Genomic DNA, 25240 nt, shown 5'->3' with positions numbered 1-25240 from the left:
AGTCTTGAGAAAGAAAAACAGAGATGGAGGAATCAGACTCCCTGACTTCAGACTATACTACAAAGCTACAGTAATCGAGACAATATGCTACTGGCACAAAAACAGAAATATAGATCAATGGAACAAGATAGAAAGCCCAGAGATAAACCCACGCACCTATGGTCAACTAATCTATGACAAAGGAGGCAAGGATATACAATAGAGAAAAGATAGTCTTTTCAATACGTGGTGATGGGAATACTGGACAGCTACATGTAAAAGAATGAAATTAGAACACTCCCTAACACCATACACAAAAATAAACTCAAAATGGATTAGAGACCTAAATGTAAGACCGGACACTATAAAACTCTTAGAGGAAAACTTAGGAAGAACACTCTTTGACATAAATCACAGCAAGATCTTTTTTGATCCACCTCCTAGAGTAATGGAAATAAAAACAAAAATCAACAAATGGGACCTAATGAAACTTCAAAGCTTTTGCACAGAAAAGGAAACCATAAACAAGACGAAAAGACAACCCTCAGAATGGGAGAAAATACTTGTGAATGAAGCAACTGACAAAGGATTAATCTCCAAAATTTACAAGCAGCTCATATGGCTCAATATCAAAAAGAAAAACAATCCAATCCAAAAATGGGCAGAAGACCTAAATAGACATTTCTCCAAAGAAGATATACAGACTGCCAACATACACATGAAAGAATGCTCAACATCATTAATCATTAGAGAAATGCAAATCAAAACTACAATGAGGTATCACCTCACACCAGTTACAATGGCCATCATCAAAAAATCTACAAACAATAAATGCTGGAGAGGGTGTGGAGAAAAGGGAACCCTCTTGCACTGTTGGTGGGAATGTAAATTGATACAGCCACTATGGAGAACAGTATGGAGGTTCCTTAAAAAACTGAAAATAGAACTACCATATGACCCAGCAATCCCACTACTGGGCATATACCCTGAGAAAACCATAATTCAAAAAGACACATGCACCCCAATGTTCATTGCAGAACTATTTACAATAGCCAGGTCATGGAAGCAACGTAAATGCCCACTGACAGGCGAATGGATAAAGAAGATGTGGTACATATATACAACGGAATATTACTCAGCCATAAAAAAGGAACGAAATTGGGTCATATGTAGAGACGTGGATGGATCTAGAGACTGTCATACAGAGTGAAGTAAGTTAGAAAGAGAAAAGCAAATATCAAATATTAGCACATATATGTGGAACCTAGAAAAATGGTACAGATGAACCAGTTTGCAGGGCAGAAATTGAGAGACAGATGTACACAACAAATGTATGGACACCAAGCGGGGAAAGTGGCGGGGGGTGGGGATGGTGGTGTGCTGAATTGGGCGGGTGATTGGGATTGATATGTATAAAATTGATGACTAATAACCTGCTGTAGAAAAAAATAAATAAAATTAAATTAAAAAAAAAAAAGTCCCTCTCCACTACGACTTTCAACAGGAAGGGTTCTGACGATGCGTATGGCCAAACGAGCCTCAGCCTGGCTAGTGCATTTATGCCCATGGGTGGCAGCGAGGTTTCAGTAGAAGGAAACTGATCCCTCTCCTTATGTGTAAAGGCACTGTAATTACCTAAGTTGCTTTGAAGTCAGTGAAAGGTGGAATATAAATATTTCAAAAGCACATTTAATGGGAGGCATAAGCAACTTCTCCCAACAAACAAAAAGGGTGTATACCCACCTGTTCTGAAAAAAACTGGAAGCCCTTGTCCTCACGAATACACTCATATGTTTCTCCAAGAACTGGATTAAACGGCTTGCTCCCAGCGCGGAAGTAGCTAGATGCGTATGCGGACACGGCAAAGGCTGCCACGTACACCTAGCGAGAGCGGAGAGAACCTGGTTACTTCTCCATCACCAAGAAATTTATTTTTATGAACAAAGACATGAACAAAATAAAACCTCTCTTTCTCTCTTTACAGTTTATCTGGAAAAACCAAAGATTTGTCCCTGGTTTAAAGACACCCAAACCGACTTTGGTTTCAAGTTGTAGGTTTAAATAGTGTTCATTTTGGCCCAGGCACAAGTGGACCAGACCTTTTCAGATTGTCCATTTGGTCTGATGCCTGCAAGTGGGCAGAGGGTTTCAAGATGGTGAGTCAGTCCCTCTAAACCAGCCAGTATCTGAGAATCCTGAGGTTGTGCTAAGGCTTTTGAGGAGGAGAGGGACGAAGAGTATTAAAAAAGCTAAACTTCCCTCAAAATTCAGGAATAAGCCACAGGGAGCTCTGCTCAATACTCTGTAATAACCTGAATGGGAAAATAGCTTAAAAAAGAATTGATACATGTATTATATGTATAACTGGAATCACTTTGCTGTACACCTGAAACTAACACAACACTGTTAATCAACTCCACTCCAATATAAAAAAAAGTTCAGGAATAAGCATCCAAAGTTTAATCATTCACAATTTGATACTGTAGAAACCAAAAAACCCCCTCATTTTGACCAAGGAAAATCTTTGGTGGGAGTCATTTCCTAAGCCTGGGACAGAGCACAGTGCCTTTTAAGAAGTTCTGCTTTTCTGGGAGGAAAAATGAAAACTCAAAAAGGAAAAGGAAGGAAAACTATAGGTGAACACGAAATGAGCAAAATCCTTTAATGTCCCTGGCTGTGAGGGTCTCAGCATTTTCCACAGTTCCCCTTTCAGGGCACCAAAGAGCCACAGTACAGGCACACCTCGTTTTATTGTGCTTTACTTCACTGTGCTTTGTAGAAACTGCATTTTTTATAAATTGAAGGTTTTTGGCAACCTTGCATCAAGTAAGTCTATTGGCACCATTTTTCCAACAGCATTTGCTCACTTCATGTCTCAGTGTCCCATTTTGATATTTCTCACATTATTTCAAACTTTTTCATTATTATTATACTTGTTATGGTGATCTGTGATCAGTGATGTTACTACCACCACTCAATGAAGGCTCTGGTGCATTGATGGTTAGCATTTTTTAGCAATAAAGTATTTTTTAAGTTAAGGTGTATACCTTGTTTTTTTTAGATATAATGCTATTGTACAATTAATAGACTATAGTATAGTGTAAACATAACTTTTATATGCACTGGGAAACCAAAAAGTTCATGTGACCCACTTTATTGTAATATTTGCTTTATCACAGTGGTCTGGAACCAAATTTGCAGTATCTCTGAGGTGTGTCTGTATCCTTTTTGGTCTTTTGAGGGGCAAGGGGCAAAAAATTAAACCTAAGTAGCAACAGCGAATTTTCCTTTCTAATACAGAATAATAATCTCAATATTTCCTCTTCTCAGCTCATTTCATGAAGTTTCTTATATTGGAAAAAAAAAAGCTGTATGCCTTTCATAAATGTTCACCAGTCACGTAACTTTCAACAGCCTTTTGAAAACTGGTCCCACCTTACCACCTCACACTAAAGTGTACAGAACACTCTAGAGCAGCTGGAGAGCTTATAAAAAACAATTTGCTGTGCTCAATTCAGTCTGTTCTTGAAACCTGGGTACCTGTTCCTCTCTCTGCTTCCTCAGATGTTTGTTACCTGATAAACAGCAAGGTCACACATCTACATGGAATGCTGAATCAACCCTGAATCACCTTCACAATTTAACATACAACACAGTTATTAAAGAACCTGGTATCATTCATGATGTAGGGGGAGAAAGGAGGGAGGGAGCAGGCAAAACGAAGCATCCTCCTTGTGGGCTGACAATATGAGAGAGAATCTCTGCAGGGGTAGAGCTGACTTTCATACTCAGAGCAGTAAACACAATCCATGGGCTAGGTTCGTCCTCAATTCTTTCCTGAACTTTCCCTTCCGAATGTACTGGTGCCTTTCCTCAAACTTCTCAAGGTCAATGACACCACTCAATCAGCTGACATCCTAAGGGTCTCTAAATTGATACAAGAATGAAACACCTTTTAAGAATGCTTTCATGTTCAGAGCCAATCATTTTCTTTAAAGAAAAGCACTGTCCATGAATGATAACTTTTAACACTTGCCTTGGCAGCTATTTGCCTCCCTTTGTTCACAGAAATTCTCTGGGGAAGAGTAACAAAGACAAAAAATAAACAGCTTGTTTTTATCTCCTACTCTGATTATCATTAGTATCAAGAAAGAAAATCTCTTTGATGGGAGAAGTCCCAGGAGACAGTATGGGATGACACATATCTTTCAACCGGTAGTTAAGATTTTCCCTTAATCCTCAAATTACTGAAGAAATTGAAGTTTTAATGAGGGTTTAAACTGCAGAATGTGTACAATTTAGAAAACAATGGTGTCCTCCAACAGTGAGACCGTGCTGTATAGCTGGGTCCCTGAGGCTGGAGGCGTGCTGTCCCACTTAGCCAATCAACAAATGCCTAGGGCAGAGATGCTGCATTTGGCAGCGGGAATACACTCATGTCCCAGCATCCCACACAAACAATGACCTTTCTGTTGAGCAGGTAACATACCAGGAGGCAAAAAGAGGAAGAGACACTCAGTTTTGAAGAACAAATAGCCACAGTCACAGAAAGGGCTGATTTGGCCACAGTCTTGCCACTAAGGTACCCCTAAACCCCATCCTCACAAGACAGGGGAAGGATGAGAAATACTTGGAGACCCCCTTCCTCAGAAGCCCCATCACTTGCTTAGAATTGATACTGAGCAGAGAACAGAAGGTTAATCTTTCTAGGATGAGGTTTTTTTAAAAAACTTATTCTATAAAATAAGAAGTGTGTGTGGGGGATCAACTATACTCTGATAAAAATTAATTTAAAAAAAAAAGAAGTGCAGGGAGGAGAAGAATCTTTCTGATGTGAAACCTGTGAGTGAATGACATTTTCTAAAAATTTAGGGGCTGATAGGACAATTCCAAAAATAAACAAAAACATTCTCAAGGGAAATTTACCCTGGATGAAACAAAACAAAACAACCAGCTCCAAAAATTAAGTTCTATCCACTCAGGGTAGTAAAAATAAATACTCAGACAGCCCTCAAGACATGTCTTCCAGCCAGACAATATCAGAACAATCCCATGGAAGGTTCTGGAGAAAGAGGAAGCCCGAAACCACAGAGCAGAACTACCCCCAGGCCGCAGCTGTCACAGGGAAGCCACGCCCAGTGGCAATTCCTGATCAGGTGACTGAAAACAGCCAGGCGGAGGGGAAGCGGAGGTGGCTGGGAAATGAACCTATCTGACGGGCAATTCAGATGGGAACCGGAGGGACAGGAGCCCTGGCTGCGCCCGTCTTGGCTCTGCTGGGCCCTGTGAGTGGCCACAGCGCCTGTGGTGCTCACCATCCTCTCCAGGGCACTGGGCGTCTGGGCAGCCTTGTCCAGGAGCTCGCTGTACTCCAGCTCCTCACACAGCCTCTGCAGCGTGTTGAGGGGCTCATTGAGTTCCACCGGCATGGCCACCTTAGACAGGTCCTTCCCGATGTTAGTTCTCAGGATGTTCCATAAGCTGACGTTACCGGACTTGGGGCACGGGGCCGGCAAGCACGTTCTTCTTTTGGACTTGGCTTCCCCTCCACTTTGGAGAACAGGCCCTGAAAGGGAAATAAGCCTAGTTGCCTTATAAGGATTTTCATTTTATTTTACTATTAAAAAGGAAAAAAAATCCACCTTACTGAGCAAGTACGCCATGATACTATTAATCTCAGTTATCCAGATTATGGCTGAAGTCAGAAAATAAAAAGAATTCTGAACAGCTAAATGAAATACCAAAAATTATAAGCACTAAAACTCATGGACTTTATTCATGGGGAGGTCTTCATATTCCTAATCAAAGGCTAGTTCCTCATAGCTTATATGCAGCACTTAGAATAAAACTGGAAACTGGATTGCTATGGCCAGAGCAGGTTACTTTTAAAGTCTTTAAACTTTTTTTTTTTTTTTTCCGGTATGGGGGCCTCTCACTGTTGTGGCCTCTCCCGTTGCGGAGCACAGGCTCTGGACGCACAGGCTCAGTGGCCATGGCTCACGGGTCCAGCCGCTCCACGACATGTGGGATCTTCCCGGACCGGGGCACGAACCTGTGTCCCCTGCATCGGCAGGCGGACTCTCAACCACTGCGCCACCAGGGAAGCCCTAAACTCTTTTTAAAATCACTTCAAGTTCTGATAAAAAACTTTTAAAGTCTTTTTAAAAAAATTGTTTCCAATTCTGGTAAAATAATTGTGTTTATTACAGGAAAATTATAAAGGAAACAAAAGTCATCCATTATCCCACTACCCAGAAATAGTAGCCATTTATATTTTGGAGTATTTTCACTTACTGTTTTCTCCATATAGCTGACAATGTTTGTATAGTTGAATGCTTTGCTTAATCAGTTAACATAAATATTTTTCCATGCTACTCAAAATTCTTCTAAAACATCATTTTTAATGACTGTAAAACAATTCCATGCTATGGATAAGCCATAATTTATTGAATCATTCATCTGTTGTTGGACTTTTAGATATGTTTCAATGTTTTGCTTAAAAAATTAGTGAATATTCATATTCTTAGATATTTAATTATATCTGATTATTTTCTTAGAATATACAGAAGTGGGAATCATATACTGATTCATAGGATCACACTGCTCTTCAAAAAGGCTGTATCAGTTTCCCATTTATCAGCAAGTATATACCAGTGTCCATGTTCTGAGACCATTCCAGGCTTGTCAGCATTCGCTCTGAATTCTTGGCAAATCGTTAGGTGGACAGCGCTATCTCCTTGTTTTAACCTACATTTAAAAAATTCCTAGTGTGGTCTGGAATGCTTTCATGAACATTTCTTCTTTACTGAATTGTCTGCCTTCCTATTTATATATTAAGACATAATCTTTTGTTTTTGTATTTGTTTTATAATTTAATCCCCACTTGACATTTATCTTTATATTTGGTCTATGCAATTTTTTAATGAATTTACATCTTAGGTTTTTACACCTATCAATCTTTTCCTTTGTGACAACTTCCATTACCTCATGCTCTGGAATTCTTTTCCCACCCCAACATAGCCTATTTTCAAATGAAATCTTTTGCATTACATCAACATATGAGAAAGTGGTATTTTATTATAAAGCCGATCACTCTGAATAATGAGGTTGCTTTGATGAACAGGAGAATATGAAAGTGAGGTCATACTTTGAAGTCTCATGTTAATCTAAGCAACCAATTAAATTCTGAATTTGTTTTAATTGCTCAACACGGGCAAAAATCAAGTAAATAGCTGCAAATGATGACAGTCTTTAAAAACAGCATTCCATGTAATCTCAAAATACTTTCTTTGATTACACTAAATTTTGAAAGAATACTGTACTACTACTAATAATAATGGCTAATACATACATAGCTTTTACTCTGTGACAGCCTTTCAAGAATTTTACATATATTATCTCACTTATCCTTTGCAACCTCTTGAGATAAACAGAATTATTATCCCCATTTTACAGATGAAGAAACTGAGGTACAGAGAAATTAAGTAACTTGCCCTAGAACACATAAGCAGTGAGTGGCAGGGCGGGAGTTAACCAAGGAAATCTGGTCCCTGAATCTATATTCCTAACCACTGAATCTCCACACAGCACCCATCATCACAGTGACAGATCCTATTATGTGCCTACTGATTTGGGTGGGTGGGGGGGTAAATTAATAGGAAACATTCTAAATACCTACCATTTACTAAGGGCTCAGAGAAATTCTAGTGTGGTAATTTATCAAGACCTGGATAAATCCTATTTCCTTCTGTAGGCAATACTGTGTCCTAAGATGTAAAGTTTATTTCTACATACAGTCTTTTCAGTAGAGTACTGATGTGCAGAAATCTAATCTTCCAAAAACTGCCAAAGAAGAAAGCTAGGTTTGCCCCAGTGTTTGTTCAAGCTAAGAAAATGTTGGTCAGTAATCTAGTAAAATGGCTGTGGAATAAGATAGACAGAACCAGCCTTCACCTCTTATATGCTTTTCCTGGCTGGTGTCAACTGAGCACAGCTGTGGTCTTAGGTTCGGGGGCAAGTCCTCTGTTCCCAACTTTGACCTCTGAACCTCTATCCCTCTGTTCCTCTTGGCCCCCTCCCTAAGGCCTCAAACAGAAGGAGGACTTCAGCATTTGTTTGGCTTCTTCACTCACAATGAGAGTTCCCATTTAGTGTGTGTGTGTGTGTGTGTGTGTGTGTGTGTGTTGCTTGCCAAGGGAATAAGTGATGCCTCTTCATTTCTCTTTCAATTCGCCTCCTTATTTTTCTACAAAAACAATTAGCGCATGAACTTGCTCCTATATTACTGGTCTTTGCCTTTAAATCACTGGTTCTCAGACTTTTCCACCAAAGGGTTAATCTCTCCAGAAACAATTCAAGGAAGATACAGAGCATGATGAGCTTCTGACTTCTAGCAGGTGTGATGCTGAAAGGATATTCTTTCAGAGAACAGTAAATTTACCTGCCTTTTTTGTAGTCCCCCAAAGAGCAGGCTCTTTGACATTCAGATAACAACTCATCATCATCGTATTTCACATACGCACTGAGCTGGCAAGCACTGATACATCAAAAAGCAACTGACATGGTCCTTGTCTTCCATGTAGATATAAAAATATGTGGTGTTCTGGCATAGCTGAGTACCAAGACTGGGAGAATTTGATGCTGCAGGACTCATATAGAGACCTGTTCAATGGGCAGATTCCTCTTAAGGATAGGTCACCTTCCTAAACAGGCTTCGGTCTGCTTACTGAACTCCTAAATCAGAGCTGTTTGGAGAGAGCAGACATCCCAGGTACCCGCCACTGTTTCAACAAACATTTCCTGGGCATCATTTTCAGTCTTGGGATCAACCAGTAATAAAGGGACATCTCAGGGTACCTTAAGCCCTACCCCCACAGGGGGAGCAGTTTGTTACTCTCAAATGTGTCACCTTGGAGAATTGGAAGCTAAATTACCACTTAGACCAGACCTTTTACAATATAAGTGCTATTGAATTCCTCAACTATGAAAACCACTAGAAGCCTAAAGGAAAAAAGTTATATTCTAATATGTTTGCAGAGAGAATGTTGCACTAAGTAAGGAGCATCTGTAGTATTAATTTTTGATATTTATATGATAATTGGTATAACCTTACTTGATAAAATAGAAATTTGCACTAACCAACAAATGTATTTGAATGAATACATTTTTCACATGTGAGTGCCATGTCCCACCGAGATTATAAAACTTTGAGGATGGGGACCGTGTCTTACGTTTCTGATGTAGAACTTGCTAAGTTCTCTGTTTGTAGCAGGTACCCTATGTATGCTTACTAGTATTCTGTAAAGATCCCAACACTCAGAGATCAAACAATTTAAATCTTACCCAAAGTTTGTCTCTCATTATCTAAATCATTACTGAGATTATCTACGGAAAGGTTGTCACTTATGTCACTGACATATGAATCATCTTCAGAAATCTATGGGAAAGAAGAAATAATACACATTAGAGTAGACAAGCCAGATTTCATCAAGCCTTTACTTCAAATGATCAAATATTTTAGACTACACATTATAAACCTATAGAAATGATTTTGGATGCTGTTTTCATAAAGGCCCATACAACAGTCTGCCTAGGGGATGTTCACAGAAAATTTGTTATTAAAATTCTTATACATTCTTGATTCATTCTCACAAGGAAAACACATGTAAACCCCAGATTTTAGTTATTATAAAAATTCTTATTAATTCAGACTGCTTTTTCAGAATTTGTTAGCATTTGACTAGAATGTTACAAATTGTCTTTTAACTATTTGTGAATAAAAGTATTTTCTATAGAAATTAATAGATAAAAAATATTAGTACTTCTATACCGACGGGGTAAAATGATCAGTACTCATACTCAGAACATAATTATAAATTAATTATAACGACCATATTAATAATAACTATAATAACCATAATTCTATTATAAATTACTATAGAGCAAATTCAATGATGAGAAAATATACAAGGTGCTAACTTCTGACCCTGTAGTGGAAATAATACATTATCAAACAGCTAATAGCCAAAATCATTAACCTACAATTGAAAAGAGGTAAAACAAATCAAGTAACAGAAACCAGGATGTGCCCAACACCTACTTTCATAATCTTTTTTCCCTAAGATCTCGTATCTTTTTATGCTTTTTGGGGTATGAGTTAAGATCCTCTGAATGTAATGATAAAAAGGAGCCATTGAGTTTAGTGTTTCTAAATATGGGTATTTACTGAATGAGTAAAGCAGCAAAAGAGATTTTGGAGGCACCTAACTGAAAACAGTGGTCAAACCTCATTTTCTGAAGAGCTTGGAGACAACAGGACTTCCTGTGCATCAAAAAACTCTGAAAGAGAGTCAGTGATGGAGATCCTGCTTTCGTTGGAAAGCTGATGGACCAGAGCTCGATTGTCACCTCTGGAGTTTTCCTATTTGAAACACAAAACCCAAAATGCATATATTTAGAAACAGTCTCAAGAGAAGCAAAATAAACAACTGATTTTGCTGCACAATACACACGGTCACAGGCCCAGGCAAACAAGCAGCTCAAAGCAGAGGGCAGGTTCAAAGTTGAGGAGAAGCAAACCTCACACAAAACACGGTGAAAAGCCTAGGTCTCCCCCAAATGGGCACCTTGTTTACAGGCACTATCACAGCTCAGGCACACATAACAAACCTCAAAGCAAAAAAAGACTGTGCAGGTCAGTTTTTATTCCACTTAAGACGGGAAAAATTCCAACCCTCTCTGAATCATATCCTCTTATTCTCTACCACTGCAGGATGTTTCTTTTCATCCTAAAATTTCCTCTGAATTGTACTCAATGCATGTCCTTGCATGGCTGGTTCAGAGCGACACAGTTTTCTTCTGCCTCAATTCTCTCACAGAGGCCAGTGTGCTGCTCCTGAGGCATCCCTTGACAAATAAACAGTGTGTTTCGGTCCAGAAGTGCCCCTGGTGGTAGACATTCGTTATTCACGGATGAATGAGATAAATTCTCTTTGTCTGTCTCTCTCCAAACACACTGACTGCAAGGGAAGGAAGTCCCCAATCCCCTTTACAAGCCTCTCTGCAAACAACACAATAGAATAACGGGATTTTCTCCTTTTGCAGGCCCTCCATCCCTTGAGTCACTGAGTCTGGACTTTTCCTCTGGAAAGGACCTAAATACTTTGGGAATGTGTTTTGTATGCTATTTGCAAGTGAAAATTCAATTTAACTCAAGAAATTGAGCAACTTCATTGTGCTGGTCATGGCGGGATACGATGATGAATAAGACAAGGTTTTTGGCCTGAGTAAGTGGTGTAGAGGACGCAGCCAACACACATGAGCCCAAGACTATGGAAAAGAAAGCGCTACAGAAGCGGACAGGAAGGAGAGGTTGATTCTATTAGGGGGGCTTTGGTTGGGGAGGGCTTCACAGAAGAGGTGATGCCTAACTAGACCTTGAGGAACAAGAACATACTGAGGACGACATGATTTGATTCCTTTGAATCAGAGCAGACTGTCACCTGAACTTCCTGACAGCTCACATTTCTCACGGGGCTGATAAAGGAGCTGCTTATATATCCTTATGTATTTGATAAATGAGTCCCAGAATAATTTGGGAAACAAAAGTTAATGCATTTTATGTCTTTCCCAGAAGCTTTATGAGTTCGGGACACACTCCTCAGCCTCACAAAATGGAGATGCTATAACAGGAGGGCCCCAGCAGATGTTCATAATTAATAAAGGTCAAAAGGTCTCTTTATGGAATGTTTACTTCAGGAACACATTTAAATGTGTATCCCTTTCTCTTCTAGCCAAGGTATTCATTGAAAGATCCTACCCATTTTAATACTACAGCCTTTTGAAAAGCAGGCTTCTTCTCCATGCTAACAAAGATAGATCACTGAGGATCTATAAATAAGCATCACATCTGTCACCTTTAAAGGAAAGGTCTCTCTCCTCCAAAGAGGAGACATGGTAATGAATAACTGAGCTCCCTTAATGTTCACTGAAACAACAGAACAGTCCTGTGTCTTTGCTGTGTCACTGCCACATAAGACTCTAATGATTTATTTACTTGTTCTCCTCATTAATTTATTAATAGTCACTCCAGCTCTTTCTGTATTTCTTCTTCCTAGGCTGATGGGTCAGAAGGATTTCTTGCCTGATCAACACTGAAAATAGCATGCCTGGCCCCAGCGCTTTCTGCTGTTCCATTACTCCAGCAACTTCCTATTGATGCAGGTGCAGGATAGTCACCAACAACTCAACAGGACTGCAGGAGCCTCCAGCCCTCAGCCCAGTGTCCTGCACAGCCCAGGACCTCATGTATTAAAATACTAATCTAGTCAGTTCAATTCAATCATATCCCCTCAAGTTTGTAAGGTATAAGTGGTTGTTTATCTTTTTTTACATTACAAAAAGATAAATAGAGAAAAAGGAGGGAAGGGAACAAGCATAATCCCATCACACTAAATAAATCAACTGCTATAGGCATTTTGATACATTTCTCTCCAATCCTTTTTATACATATAGCTTTGCTTTGTTTTGAAATAATTATCATCTATCTATCTAATTTTATAAATTTCCTCCAAACAACACTGCACCATAACTTCAGTGACGTGGACATATATACACTACTAAATGTAAAATAGATAGCTAGTGGGAAGCAGCCACAAAGCACAGGGAGATCAGCTTTGTGACCACCTAGAGGGGTGGGATAGGGAGGGTGGGAGGGAGACGCAAGAGGGAAGAGATATGGAGATATATGTATATGTATAGCTGATTCACTTTGTTATGCAGCAGAAACTAACACACCATTACAAAGCAATTATACTCCAGTAAAGATGTTAAAAAAAAATAAAATTAAATTAACATTTGTTCTGAGGATAAAGGTAGTATGTACTCAAAATAGAAAATACAGAAAGATGTAAATAAAATAAATATCACTTAAAATCCATCACCCAGATGTGGCCCCTATTAACCTGTCAGTGTATTTTTTGTATTAAAATATTTGTATATAGATTTTTTTTTTAGTTTGAAAAACTGGGATCACACTGTACATAGTCTTTATTTAGTCTGCCACATTCACTTAACGTTATATCGTGAACTTCTCCCTAGGCTGCTAAAATTTCTCTGAGACAATGAACTTTACTTGATAGATTTACTATATATGTGTGTCACAGAGTAACCATTTCATTTATTGGAAATTAAGAGTGTTTCCAAATTTGTAAATATGGTGAACATGTTTGCAAATGTGTCTTTGCTCGTATATCATTATTTCTTAGAATTAGTCCTCAGAAGTAATTATTAGGGCTTCCCTGGTGGCGCAGTGGTTGCGAGACTGCCTGCCGATGCAGGGGACATGGGTTCGTGTCCCGGTCTGGGAGGATCCCACATGCCGCGGAGCGGCTGGGCCCGTGAGCCATGGCTGCTGAGCCTGTGCTACTGGAGCCTGTGCTCCGCAACGGGAGAGACCACAACAGTGAGAGGCCCGTGTACCACAAAAAAAAAAAAAGTAATTGTTAAAAATGTTTAAGGCAAAATGTACATTACCTAATTACATCAAGTAAGAGAAGCTCTATTTTCTCTATATCTTTACTGCTACAGAATAGTATAATTTAGAAAAATTTTTTTACTCTAATTGTTTTAATTTGCATTTCTTCATTAAGAATTAGGTTGAACATTTTTTTCCTTTTTAAAAAAACTAGCTCGATATGTATAAATGAATAGCTGTGCTGTACACCCGAAACTAACATGATATTGTAAATCAACTATACTTCAATTAAAAAAACAAAAAAACTAGTTGTAGAGATGGGGGAGGCTAGGTCAGGATGCATGGGACCTCCCTCTGCATTTCTTTGCACCTTCCTGTGAATTGATAAATATCACAAAATAAGAAGTTAAAAAAAAAATTTGTATTTGGTATTTTTTTGTGAATTGTGTCTTTTTTCCCATTTATTTGTTGAGGACTTAAGTTGCCTGCTCTTACTCACTAATTATTTACATATTAAAGACACTACCACCTATTTAGCATTATCTAAGTCTGTCATTTTCACTGAAAATATTTTTTCCTAGTCTATTATTTGCCTTATTTTTTCAAACACACCATTTTTTTTCCTTTCCAAAAAAACCCAAATCTAGTCAACATTTCTTTTGTAATTTTTTCTATTGCTTCCACATTTAGGAAGTCCTCCCTACTCTAGCCATTTGTTAAACATTTAAATCAATATTTTTCAGTTTGAATTTAATTCATTAGTGATTCATTTTAGTGTGCAATGGAAAGATTTATTTGTTTATTTATTTTTAAAAATTTTTTGGGTGCGTTGGGTCTTCGCTGCTGCCCACTGGCTTTCTCTAGTTGCAGCGAGCGGGGTCTACTCTTTGTTGCGGTGTGTGGGCCTCTCATTGCAGTGGCTTCTCTTGCTGCGGAGCATGGGCTCTAGGCACACAGGCTTCAGTAGTCGTGGCACGCATGCTCAGTAGTTGTGGCTCACAGGCTCTAGAGCGCAGGCTCAGTAGCTGTGGAGCACAGGCTTAGTTGCTTCACAGCATGTGGGATCTTCCTGGACCAGGGCTCGAACCCACGTCTCCTGCATTGGCAGGCGGATTCTTAACTACTGCGCCACCAGAGAAGTCCCAATGGAAAGATTTAAACTGCTTTCCAAATTGCTTTTGAGCTATGCCAGCCTAACTTATTGAAAATTTCATCTCTTTCCCATTTATTTTTCAGCCTCTTCTATCATACATTTATTTCACTCTTTTATATATAAAATGGTGCTATGCCTGAGATAGCTATTCTGTCCCATTCTTACCCCATCGCTGCCATATTTTCACAACTGGAGCTTCACCATGTGTTTTATTTTCTGGCTTGGCCTGTCTTTGCTCTCCATATAGCAGTATGATGCTGCTGAGAAAACAAGTGTTTGGGACTCATTAGAACTGGACTTAAATCCAGCTCTATCTCTTACTTGCTGTGTGCCCTAGAGGAAGTTATTTAACCTCTCTGGGCTTTAGTTTCCTTGTCTCTAAAATGAAACTACCATCACCTACCTCATAGAGCTGTGGTTAGGATTTTGTGAGACAATGCATTTAAGTGCACATGGAATATAGCAAACGAGCAATTAAAAGAATCAAAAGTCTTGTTTTAGAGTTTTCTTTCAAGTTCTTGCTTGTTTGGTCTCTTAAATGGACTTCAGACTTAGTAGGGTATTATACCCAAAGTCACTTGGCCTTTCTTTCACTTGGAATCTAAAACAATATAAAATAATCTAAGCACTCATAACCTGATAATAGTAAATGTTCAGATTCAGAAATTTAAAATAGAGGGACTTGACAGGATATGAGTAATTTTTGATAGGAGGGGAGATTTTAGAATCCAAGTAGATTTTAGAACACCAAAGATGGGTAATCTGTGCAGCTAAAAGGTAACAGAAGGGAAGCAAAGAAAGTAAGAGCGCCTAAAAACAGAGCACCCTGCGCTGACCCCAGTGTGGGAACTGTCATTCCCACAGTGTTTGAGGAGCCTGTGAGCTACGCAAGGAAAGGACACTGGAGTCGAGCTTTCAGGCTCTGGGGCAGCCATTTCTACCCACTCTCTTATTTCCTGAGGGCAACAATGGTTCTTCCCTTACTGGGAAAGTCAGCCTTTCCTTTTCACACTCTGTGAAAAGCAGGATGAAAGACGGAAAACAGAAAATCACTGAAAGAGGAACTAGATCAGTGAGACAAGCAAATCATCCATTCAAGACTCTAGTAGGTTGTTTTGGAAGCTGTGAGCTTGAGGGATGTTATCACTCCTCTTCGAAGACAATGTACAGCATTTAAGCCTCCAGGTGCATTACTTGTGAGATCGATTTAAAAACATGCATTTTAAAAGACCTGTGATTTTGGTTTCGTTTCCCAAATGCAAATAGCTCCAAGGGTACGCATTGAATATAAATTCACAGAACCATAAATGAAGGGTCAACTTGCCATTTATCTATTTAATGGCTTGTTAAATAAACTAATGTAATTAAGTGATAATTTCAAAAGTAAGTGCTGCCTGGAAGTGGGCACCAAACCCCACAGAATGCCATGGCGTTTGACAGCAAGCCACCCTGAGTGACGGCTGGCCTCAGTGACTGAGCCCTGCTACAGCAAACCTGCAGATTCAGAGACAGCCCTCCTGGTAAGCATGTTTCTTTGCCCAGGCCTGAAATGAAGGCCCCTTTAGGTAATGTTTAGGTGCTCAATCTTGCAGGGGACTCAGTTTGGGTCTGGGCTAAAGGATAGATGTATATGTACAACCGATTCACTTTGCTGTACACCTGAAACTTAACACAACATTGTAAATCAACTCTAATAAAAATTTAAAAAATAAATAAGGTGATTGAAAAGATCTCTTGGGGGCAGGGAAGATGCAGAATTTCATGGTCAACCACTGACATGTATCTCAGAAGTAATAAGAGGCCCTCCAGCCCAGCGGAGAGAGGGTACCACCCTCATCAGAAGAGGGTCCCATCAGCTCAGGACACAGCTGTGCTTCACGTGAAGGTGGATGCCTGGGCCTTTCAGTCTGATTGATTCCAGCATCTAATCTTCCCATTGCCTGACACAACAACTTTCCAAGGAGTAAAGGAATTGTGTCAGGGTTTTGTTTTCTTTGAGGACAGAAAAAGGAGGAGGACGAACTAAGATTAAACATTAGAAACTCCTTTTAAAAATTTACAAGGCTTCCCTGGTGGCGCAGTGGTTGAGAATCCGCCTGCTGATGCAGGGGACACGGGTTCGTGCCCCGGTCCGGGAAGATCCCACATGCCGCGGAGTGGCTGGGCCCGTGAGCCATGGCCGCTGGGCCGGTGCGTCCGGAGCCTGTGCTCTGCAACGGGAGAGGCCACAACAGTGAGAGGCCCGCATACCACAAAAAAAAAAAAAAAAAAATTTACAATGCCGGGCTTCCCTGGTGGTGCAGTGGTTGAGAGTCCGCCTGCCGATGCAGGGGACACAGGTTCGTGCCCCAGTCCGGGAAGATCCCACATGCCGCGGAGCAGCTGGGCCCATGAGCCGTGGCCACTGAGGCTGCGCGTCCGGAGCCTGTGCTCCACAACGGCAAAGGCCACAATAGTGAGAGGCCCACGTACCACAACAACAACAACAACAAAATTACAGTGCCCACCTCTTGTACCTGAACTTCCTTTTTTTTTTTTTTTTTTTTTTTTTTTTAATGCACTCAGTCTAATATATTTGTTAATGAAAAATGTAGGGGCTTCCCTGGTGGCGCAGTGGTTGAGAATCCGCCTGCGGATGCAGGAGACACGGGTTCGTGCCCTGGTCCGGGAAGATCCCACATGCCGCGGAGCAACTAAGCCCGTGAGCCATGGCCGCGGAGCCTGTGCGTCCGGAGCCTGTGCTCCGCAACGGGAGAGGCCACAACAGTGAGAGGCCCGCATACCGCAAAAAAAAAAAAAAAAAAAAAAAAAAAAAATGTAGCACAATCGAGGCAGGCGTATAAACAGAAGAGATTGCTAAGAACAATTTTGACCTTCATTACCCTTTTCTACTGATTTTTTTCAAGTAATCCACTTGTATTTTTCTGAACTTTCTCATTTTAAATACAAAGAATATTTTAGATAAACATCCCAAATCTTGAGAACAGACATTTTTAACATACTATGAACTGACCAAGACACTCAACTGTAATATTTATTTCTCCCCCTCTGAGGGTAATCGCAGGAAAGGGAGAAGGAAACAGCCACAAAGAAATAGGAGAGTGGTTCTCAGAGAAGGAGCAAAAGAAGCTGGCTAGGAACTGGGATGCTATAGGTTGGAGAAAGTGAGGTTTTTTTCAGAAGTAACAGGAGAAAACATTTGTCTCTCTACAGTCCCCACTCCAGTAATATCAAGAGAAAAGGGTGATCCTTAGGAGGAAAATGGGGTAAAGAAATACAAAGGGAGGAAGAGTTCCAGGGGGAAAAAGCAGTTTAGAAACGCAGCTAGCGGCATACTTTCAAGGAAGGGAGCACCGCCCCCAGAGGCAGCAGGGAGGCCTGCAGGGACAAGGCGCGGCGACACCACCAGACGAGAACCTTACCCACCTCTGCCAGAGGATCACCCGACTTGGCAGCAACTGGGAGGTCGAGGAGCAGAGACTCAGCATGGATTCTGCATAAGCGTTCTTTAAGATCTGTGTTTTGTGCTAGGGCCTGGAACATGTTAAAAATAGTGGGGCTCCGTTAATAAATGGATGTTTCAGAAAAGCACAGCAGCGGGCCCAGTGTGGCAGAGCCCTTGGGGGCACCTCCTTGACTATTTTTCTTGAATGTTATCCAACAGGATACTTCTGAAATGCCTGGCAGATACAAGATATTAAACACTGCAAACGGAGGCCCTTCTGGAATCTCATTTCCAGGGATGGAAGTGGGGTTAGTAAGGCTTTCCTTTTGGTGGAGAAGGCAATCACCAACACCTACAGCTCTTATTACTCGAGGTTTCTCGGCCCCTCCTCCTTCCCCGCTGCCTTTACACTCTGACTAGCTCCCTCTAAAGATTCCAAGCTTCTCTCTCTCTCACCTTCAATAAAAATGCTGTTCTTACTCCTTACGATTGGACATATTTTAATGTTATTTAATTATCACACTAGTTGAATTGGCTCTTAGGAAGTGTGCTGAGAAGATTTTGTGGAGGATTAATTTTACTGTTTTACAATACAGGTATTGATTGCTTTATATTCATTCTTCATGATTAAGATAGTTTATTAAAAAAAAAAAAAAGAGCTTACTTACCTGGGTAAGGGCTAAGGACCAGGGCCCTGGGAAGGGGGCGGTGAGATGTGAGCTCATGTCAGCCCACCCAGATCTCTTATTTCTCCCTGGACAGGTGTGATTCCCTGGCCCATCCTCCCAACTAGGAAAGTAAAGGAAGGTGTTTCTTTCATGATGGTATCCCCTGTGACCTACTGTTCTCCAAATGATCTGTTTTTAGAAAGGGACAACTTCACCTGATTCACCCACACACACTCCCACAATCAGCTCCCCGGGTGCTTGTACACAGATCCATCCTGTCTGTCTGTCTGTCTTCCTGACTCTCTTCTGAGAAGCTCAGAGCCTTTCCCATCCATCAGGGCCCACAGGGTCTAGCTGCTGAGAGCATAGAATGACATCTATATTTAACCCACTGCCTGGATCTCAAACAAGAATTTTGGCTTTATTTTGTAGTACCCACAGATGGAAAGGGTTATCAGGAAATTCTCAAGGGTCATTTAGGAAACACTGAGTAAATGTTTCTTAAATCACACAACTGCATCTAATAACCTCTACCAGGCACTCAGTTTGGCCAATATATTGCTGGCGTCTTAGCGTAAGTGGCTAGAATCTATACCACTGGCTAGAATCTCCATATGGTCTGAAAAATGTGCTATTTTAGTAGCTTCTCTTTCCTTTGTTAAGTCACAGGCAGAAGAAAGAAAAACACAAAGACTGCACATACAGCACAAACATATTCATTCTGATAGCCCTGAGATAACTAAAATTCTTATTTTTAAAAAACAAGTCTTGAATCTACTCAGGAATCCAAGACAAAAAGGAAAGGATCATTCTGTTTTATCTTAAGTTTCCAAAATCCTTACCATGGGTGAGGGAGAACTCCTTAGAGAAGGTAATGACTCTGGACTAGGATACCATGGCCAGGTGGGTCTCATGGCCTCTACCAGACCAGCAGATTAACAAAATGAGGCCAGACCTCCACAGGAGGAGGGCAGGGGACAGGGAGACCACAGTGAAAAGGACTTAGGGGAGCCCATCAGAGATACCTTCTAAGTGCATGAAAGGCCACCCTGCGGGGAACAATAAGAAATGCTTTTACCACTAAAAAATAAACTTAAAAAAACCACCCTGCTTTCCTCAAACCAAAGCAGCACCCAGTGTGTGTCTGGCTGTCCATTACAATCCAAAAGGGGCGTTTCTATCTCTGGGTCTATAACATTAAGACTCTAAACATGGAGTAAATCTACGTTATTTGTTATTTCTTTCAAAGATAACATACTGGAAATATTCAACTGAGCAAATATTCCTTAAGTATCTTACAACGACAGTATGTACCACTGGTAATGTATTTACCATTAACGTTACACCAAAAGCATTGCTTTACTTTTCTCAGTAATACGATGAGTAGAAAACATGGGTGGGTATTTTCCAGTTCTCTCACTGCCTGAACTGGCTACTGAAAACAAAATCCTAAAATTCACCTCCCCTGCCTGACCCTACATAGAAAGTTCAGTATTGCTTCAGATGGTAATTTCACATGTGTACACACACACTCTCCCTTTTCACAATAAGTGTTCCACATACAAGCAAAGAGTAGGAGCAAATAACTATGTTCTTTTAAAAGTTCTCCAGATTTTTGATAGATACAGAGATAACAGCCAGACATTGTCAGCTATTCAAAACAGAGTTCTAGGATATTGCACTTCAATGGAGTCCAGCTCTTCTGAGGAATAAACTGGAATCGATGAAAAAAAAAAAGGAGAGAGAGTGAATGAGAGGGAGGCTTATTGAAAAACATTTGAGGCTTGGCAGTGATTTTTCTGTTGTTATGAAGGCACAATGATTGCCTGACACTCCTTATGACATCTCTTTGTGCCCACGGGGGGAGCAAGTGGGAGCTGAATGTTTGTACTATCAAATCAAGTCACTTTTCTGTCTTTGAAAGAGACATGGTATAAACAGGTAGATAGGATCAATGCTGGGCAGCAGAGAAGAGTGTGAATTCAAAATTTCACTCTGTTGCCTGTACCTATCAATTTGGAAAGTCAATCTAAGCTTGTGAAGTCTTAGGTATGGAAATCTGCAAACTGTCAGACTTTGTAAGCATTAAAAAACAAACGTCTGTAAGACAAACATATAACGGGAGCTCCCCTGGTGGTGCAGTGGTTAAGAATCCGCCTGCCAATGCAAGGGAGACGGGTTCAAGCCCTGGTCGGGGAAGATCCCACATGCCGCAGAGCAACTAAGCCCTGTGCCACAACTGCTGAGCCTGTGCTCTAGAGCCCGCAAGCCACAACTACTGAAGCCCGTGCGCCTAGAGCCCATGCTCTGCAACAAGAGAAGCCACCGCAATGGGAAGCCCGCGCACTGCAATGAAGAGTAGCCCCCTCTCGCCGCAACTGAAGAGAAGCCCGAGCACAGCAACAAAGACCCAACGCAGCCAAAAATAAATAAATAAATAAATTTAAAACAAAAACGAAAACATATAACAAAAGCTTTACAGAAACAGAAAACTCAAGATAAATAGGAGGAAACCAAACAGAGTATCTAATGCTCAGTGAAACACTAGCTACTAAGATTTCGAGTAGGCTCAGCTCTGGTGTTTAGAATAAGCAGATCTGATGAAAGGTTAGAATGTAATTTGGATAATGTGTTTGGTTTTCTCATGAATTTTCAATACAACCTTGGAAATCATGAATTTTCAACATAACCATGGCAATGGAAAATATAAAAAGTTCATGAGCCTGGACACACTGTCAGGCATTTCCATGACACAGATGTGTAACTTACAGATGACAGGGCGTGCTTCAGACCAAGGACCTGGGCAGAGGGGGAGACGGAGACATCCTGCTCCATCAGCTGCTTCAGTTTCTCTCTCTCCGTTAATATGGTATTAAAAGCTGACCTTAAAGTGAAGTAGACTATAAAGATATAATCATTATAAAAAGGAATAAAAGAAGAGTCATAATTAAAAACAAGATATATAGAGATGTATTTCTTATAAAAGAACTTAGAAAAGTAACAGCCATGAATATTTTGCGTCCAGCAAATGTGCACCTAATTGACTTAAAAAAAATACATCTGAAATGTAATACCAAGAGTGAACCCTAATGTAAACCATGGACTCAGGGTGATAATGATGTTTCAATGTAGGTTTATTGATGGTTAACAAATGGACCACTCTGGTGGGATGTTGATAGTGGGGGAGGTTATGTATGTAGGTATGGGGGAGCGGGTATGGGAACACTATACTTCTTGTTCAATTTGCTATGAACCTAAAACTACTCTAAAGAATAAGGTCTATTAAAAATTTGAAAATCACACATATTTGTCAATTCCAAAGTCCCTATCCACTATAAAATTCCATGATTTTATGAGTTGTCACCAAGATATTTTGACACTTGAAAGGACTATACTTCTCAATTATCAACATTTAGTTTTGTTTGTATCTCCAAAGACTGGAAATGTTTGAAAACAGAACTTATTGGTTGTCAGAAGGAAAATGGTAACGATGCAGAGGAGAAACTAGACAGCACCTTAACTAGGCGTCCAAAATTAATCACTAGTGAGAGTCATATGGACTTCGTGTACCTTGGGACTTTGTGTGATACCCTGAAAAAGACACACTATTGTTTTTGTTGTACACAAGCCAGAGATAGGCCATCTGAATCTGCTCAGGAGGAAACATCAGACAACCCCAAAATGAGGACCATCCTATTTTTTCAAATTGGCCTGTATTCTTCAAAAGTGTCAATTTCATCAGAGAGAAAGACAGACTCAGGAACTGTCCCTAATTATAGGAGACTAAAGAGGCATGATAACTAAATGCACTCTATGACCACGGACTAGAGCCTGTACTCAAGGGGAAAAGAGCTATTAAGGGATGTTATTTGGATAATTGACAACATTTGAACATGGAAGGCAGAATAGGTAAAAGTACTGTTTCAATGCTAAAATTCCTGAATTTCATAACTAAACTGTGGTTAAGTAACAGAATATCCCTATTCTTAGTAAATATACACTATAGCATAAAGGCATAAAAAAAGACACGATGTTTGATTCCTGTTCTCACATGGATGAGAAAAAATAAATTCACACACATCTGCATATGTGTGTGTATATATATATATATATACATATATGTGTGTGTGTGTAGAAAGAAAGAGATAAATGCAGCACAATATTAAAAATGGTGAATCTGAGTAAAAGACATATGAGAGTTCTTTGTATTATTCTTGCAACTTGTCTATAAGTTTAAAACTATTTCCAAAAAGGTGTTACCTACCCTCTTCCTTGTTAGTCCTTCCAGCTGCCTGACCCAGAATCCCCCACCTCTCAACGTGGCATTCCACAATTGGTTCACTTTAGTGAGCGTTAAGGTACACTGAGAGCTCAGTGTTATTAGGCACTCAGATGCCTGAACTGAAGTTTTAAAAACCGTTATTAGGGCTTCCCTGGTGGCGCAGTGGTTGAGAGTCCGCCTGCCGATGCAGGGGACGCGGGTTCGTGCCCTGGTCCGGGAGGATCCCACGTGCCGCGGAGCGGCTGGGCCCGTGAGCCATGGCCGCTGAGCCTGTGCGTCCGGAGCCTGTGCTCCGCAACGGGAGGGGCCGCGGCGGTGAGAGGCCCGCGTACCGCAAAAAAAAAAAAAAAAAAAAAAAAAAAAAAACCGTTATTAGGTACAGCAAAAAATTCACCAAGTTTTGATCACATAATGTACAAGTTGCCTCCTAGGGATAAGGCAACTGTCATCCGAATTACTGATCATGGAAATCATGTGTGAATATTTCCAATCTCCTTTATTCTATTTTGTTTTAGAAAGGCAGGAAGAAGGAAGAGGCTGAGACCTACTTCTACTCCAATGGCCTGGCATAATACTGAACTGCCTGGCGCTGCACTTTTTGAGGTATTGTTATTCCAGAGTGGCCGATTCAGTATCACAGAAACTAAATATGCACGACTGAATTACTCCCTTCATTCCACAGCCACGCAGACAACTGAACCTCTCTCGATAGGCTGTCCCTAAATTGTCTGAGGTTGTGGTGTTAAGCCATAGACTTAGAGCATCTTCAAAAAAATCACAGGATAAATAAGCAATTTGTTTAAATGCACACACAAATTATGGTGCTTCTGTTGACAGAAGGCAGGGGTCAAGGGTCAATAGGTACTGAATTTCCTAATAGTGTCTATGGAACATGCTTCGCTCTTTGATTTAAACAATTCAGTTGAGCACAATAACAGACAGCACGACAGAGCCACCAAGTGTGAGTTCCCATATCAGCCCTGGATTCTTCCCAGCTCCATCACTTACTCACTGCAGGACTTCGGACAAGTATATTATGCACCTGGACCCCAGTTTCCTCACTTGTAAATAGGGATAATAATAGCATTTACTTCATAAGATCGTTACGGGGATTATATCAGATAATGTAGGTAAAGCACTTAATCCAATGCATTGCATACAATAAATAATAAATGCTACTGCAATGATAATAGTGATGGTGATGAAAGAAACATATGAGGCTGAAAGTGGTGATGACTGCAGTCTTTTGAAATATGGGCAGCAGTTTTAGGATACTCGAGTCTCTTGCTGGAACATCATTTATAAATAAATGCACAGGGTAGAAGTTCTATGAATGAGAGATTGACCAGAATCTGCTGAGCAGTGGAAGCTCTCACCCAGAAGGCAACAAGCCCTGAAGTTAACTCACTCACAGCATTTTAGGTCCTTTTAGGTAGGCACCCCTACCCCTTGCAACTCCATAGGATCCCATGCCCATCTGAGTGGGTCCCTGGGGAAACACCTCGTCACTGTCATTTTTTGGTAAGTTTACTTAGTATCTTACTACAATTCTTTTCTTAATTGAGGTATAACTGACATACAACATTATACTGGTTTCAGGTATACAACATAATGATGCAATACTTGTATACATTTGGAAGCGATCACCACAATAAGTATAGTTAACATCTGTCACTTTACATAGTTACCAAAAAATAGTTTTTCATTGTCATGTTTATTGCTCTAAATTAAACAGATATGGCACTCAGCTGGCTGCCACTTTACCAAATCAATTCCCTTGGCTTTCAGATGGCCTGCAGTAAAGCAAGGCATTCAACCAAACTAGAAGATTACTATTACTATTTGTAAATGAAGATTTCTCTCACTGCAAAGATTTTCCACAGGTTGCAAGAGATGTATCCCTAAAACCTCACTTTTTTCCCTTCCAAGGCAGAATGTTAATATCCACTTCTATCTGGAGTACCCTGACCCCAGTCCTATACTAGTCCTTGCTTTCCCATCCTAAATCTGCTCACCAAATATGGTAAGTTTTGCTTGTGTTACTAATAGAACACTCTCTCACAAAATCTCCTTGTAACAAGAAGCAGCAGCATGATTTCTGTTCAGTGGAAAACAATTAATCATAGAAGATAATTACAGACTTTGAGAGGCCGAAGAGTCAGGACAATTACTTTAGCACATTTAACAAATGAGGCAACTGAGGCCCAGAGAAGTTAATCAATGAGGTGAAAGTCCCACA

The 25240-nt window shown here is 40.4% G+C and overlaps 1 protein-coding gene across 6 annotated transcripts in view; it reads right to left on the bottom strand.

Moving 5' to 3' along the window:
• Nucleotides 1-25240, bottom strand: part of OSBPL3 (oxysterol binding protein like 3) — a 191801-nt gene that overhangs the window by 34515 nt on the left and 132046 nt on the right. For 3 of the 6 annotated variants that reach the window (XM_067042457.1, XM_067042459.1, XM_067042458.1), the window contains 6 exons: nt 21489-21619; nt 18033-18140; nt 10265-10399; nt 9322-9415; nt 5295-5545; nt 1723-1860 (listed from right to left, as the gene is read on the bottom strand). In XM_067042457.1, coding sequence (XP_066898558.1) covers nt 1723-1860; nt 5295-5545; nt 9322-9415; nt 10265-10399; nt 18033-18140; nt 21489-21619 — 857 coding nt within the window. The remainder of the gene's footprint in view (nt 1-1722; nt 1861-5294; nt 5546-9321; nt 9416-10264; nt 10400-18032; nt 18141-21488; nt 21620-25240) is intronic. The other 3 variants (XM_067042460.1, XM_067042462.1, XM_067042461.1) reach the window with 1 other exon arrangement.

Source organism: Kogia breviceps, chromosome 9, assembly GCF_026419965.1.
Source record: "Kogia breviceps isolate mKogBre1 chromosome 9, mKogBre1 haplotype 1, whole genome shotgun sequence".
NCBI classification, from domain to species: Eukaryota; Metazoa; Chordata; class Mammalia; order Artiodactyla; family Physeteridae; genus Kogia; species Kogia breviceps.
This window is presented reverse-complemented; position numbering and strand designations above follow the sequence as displayed.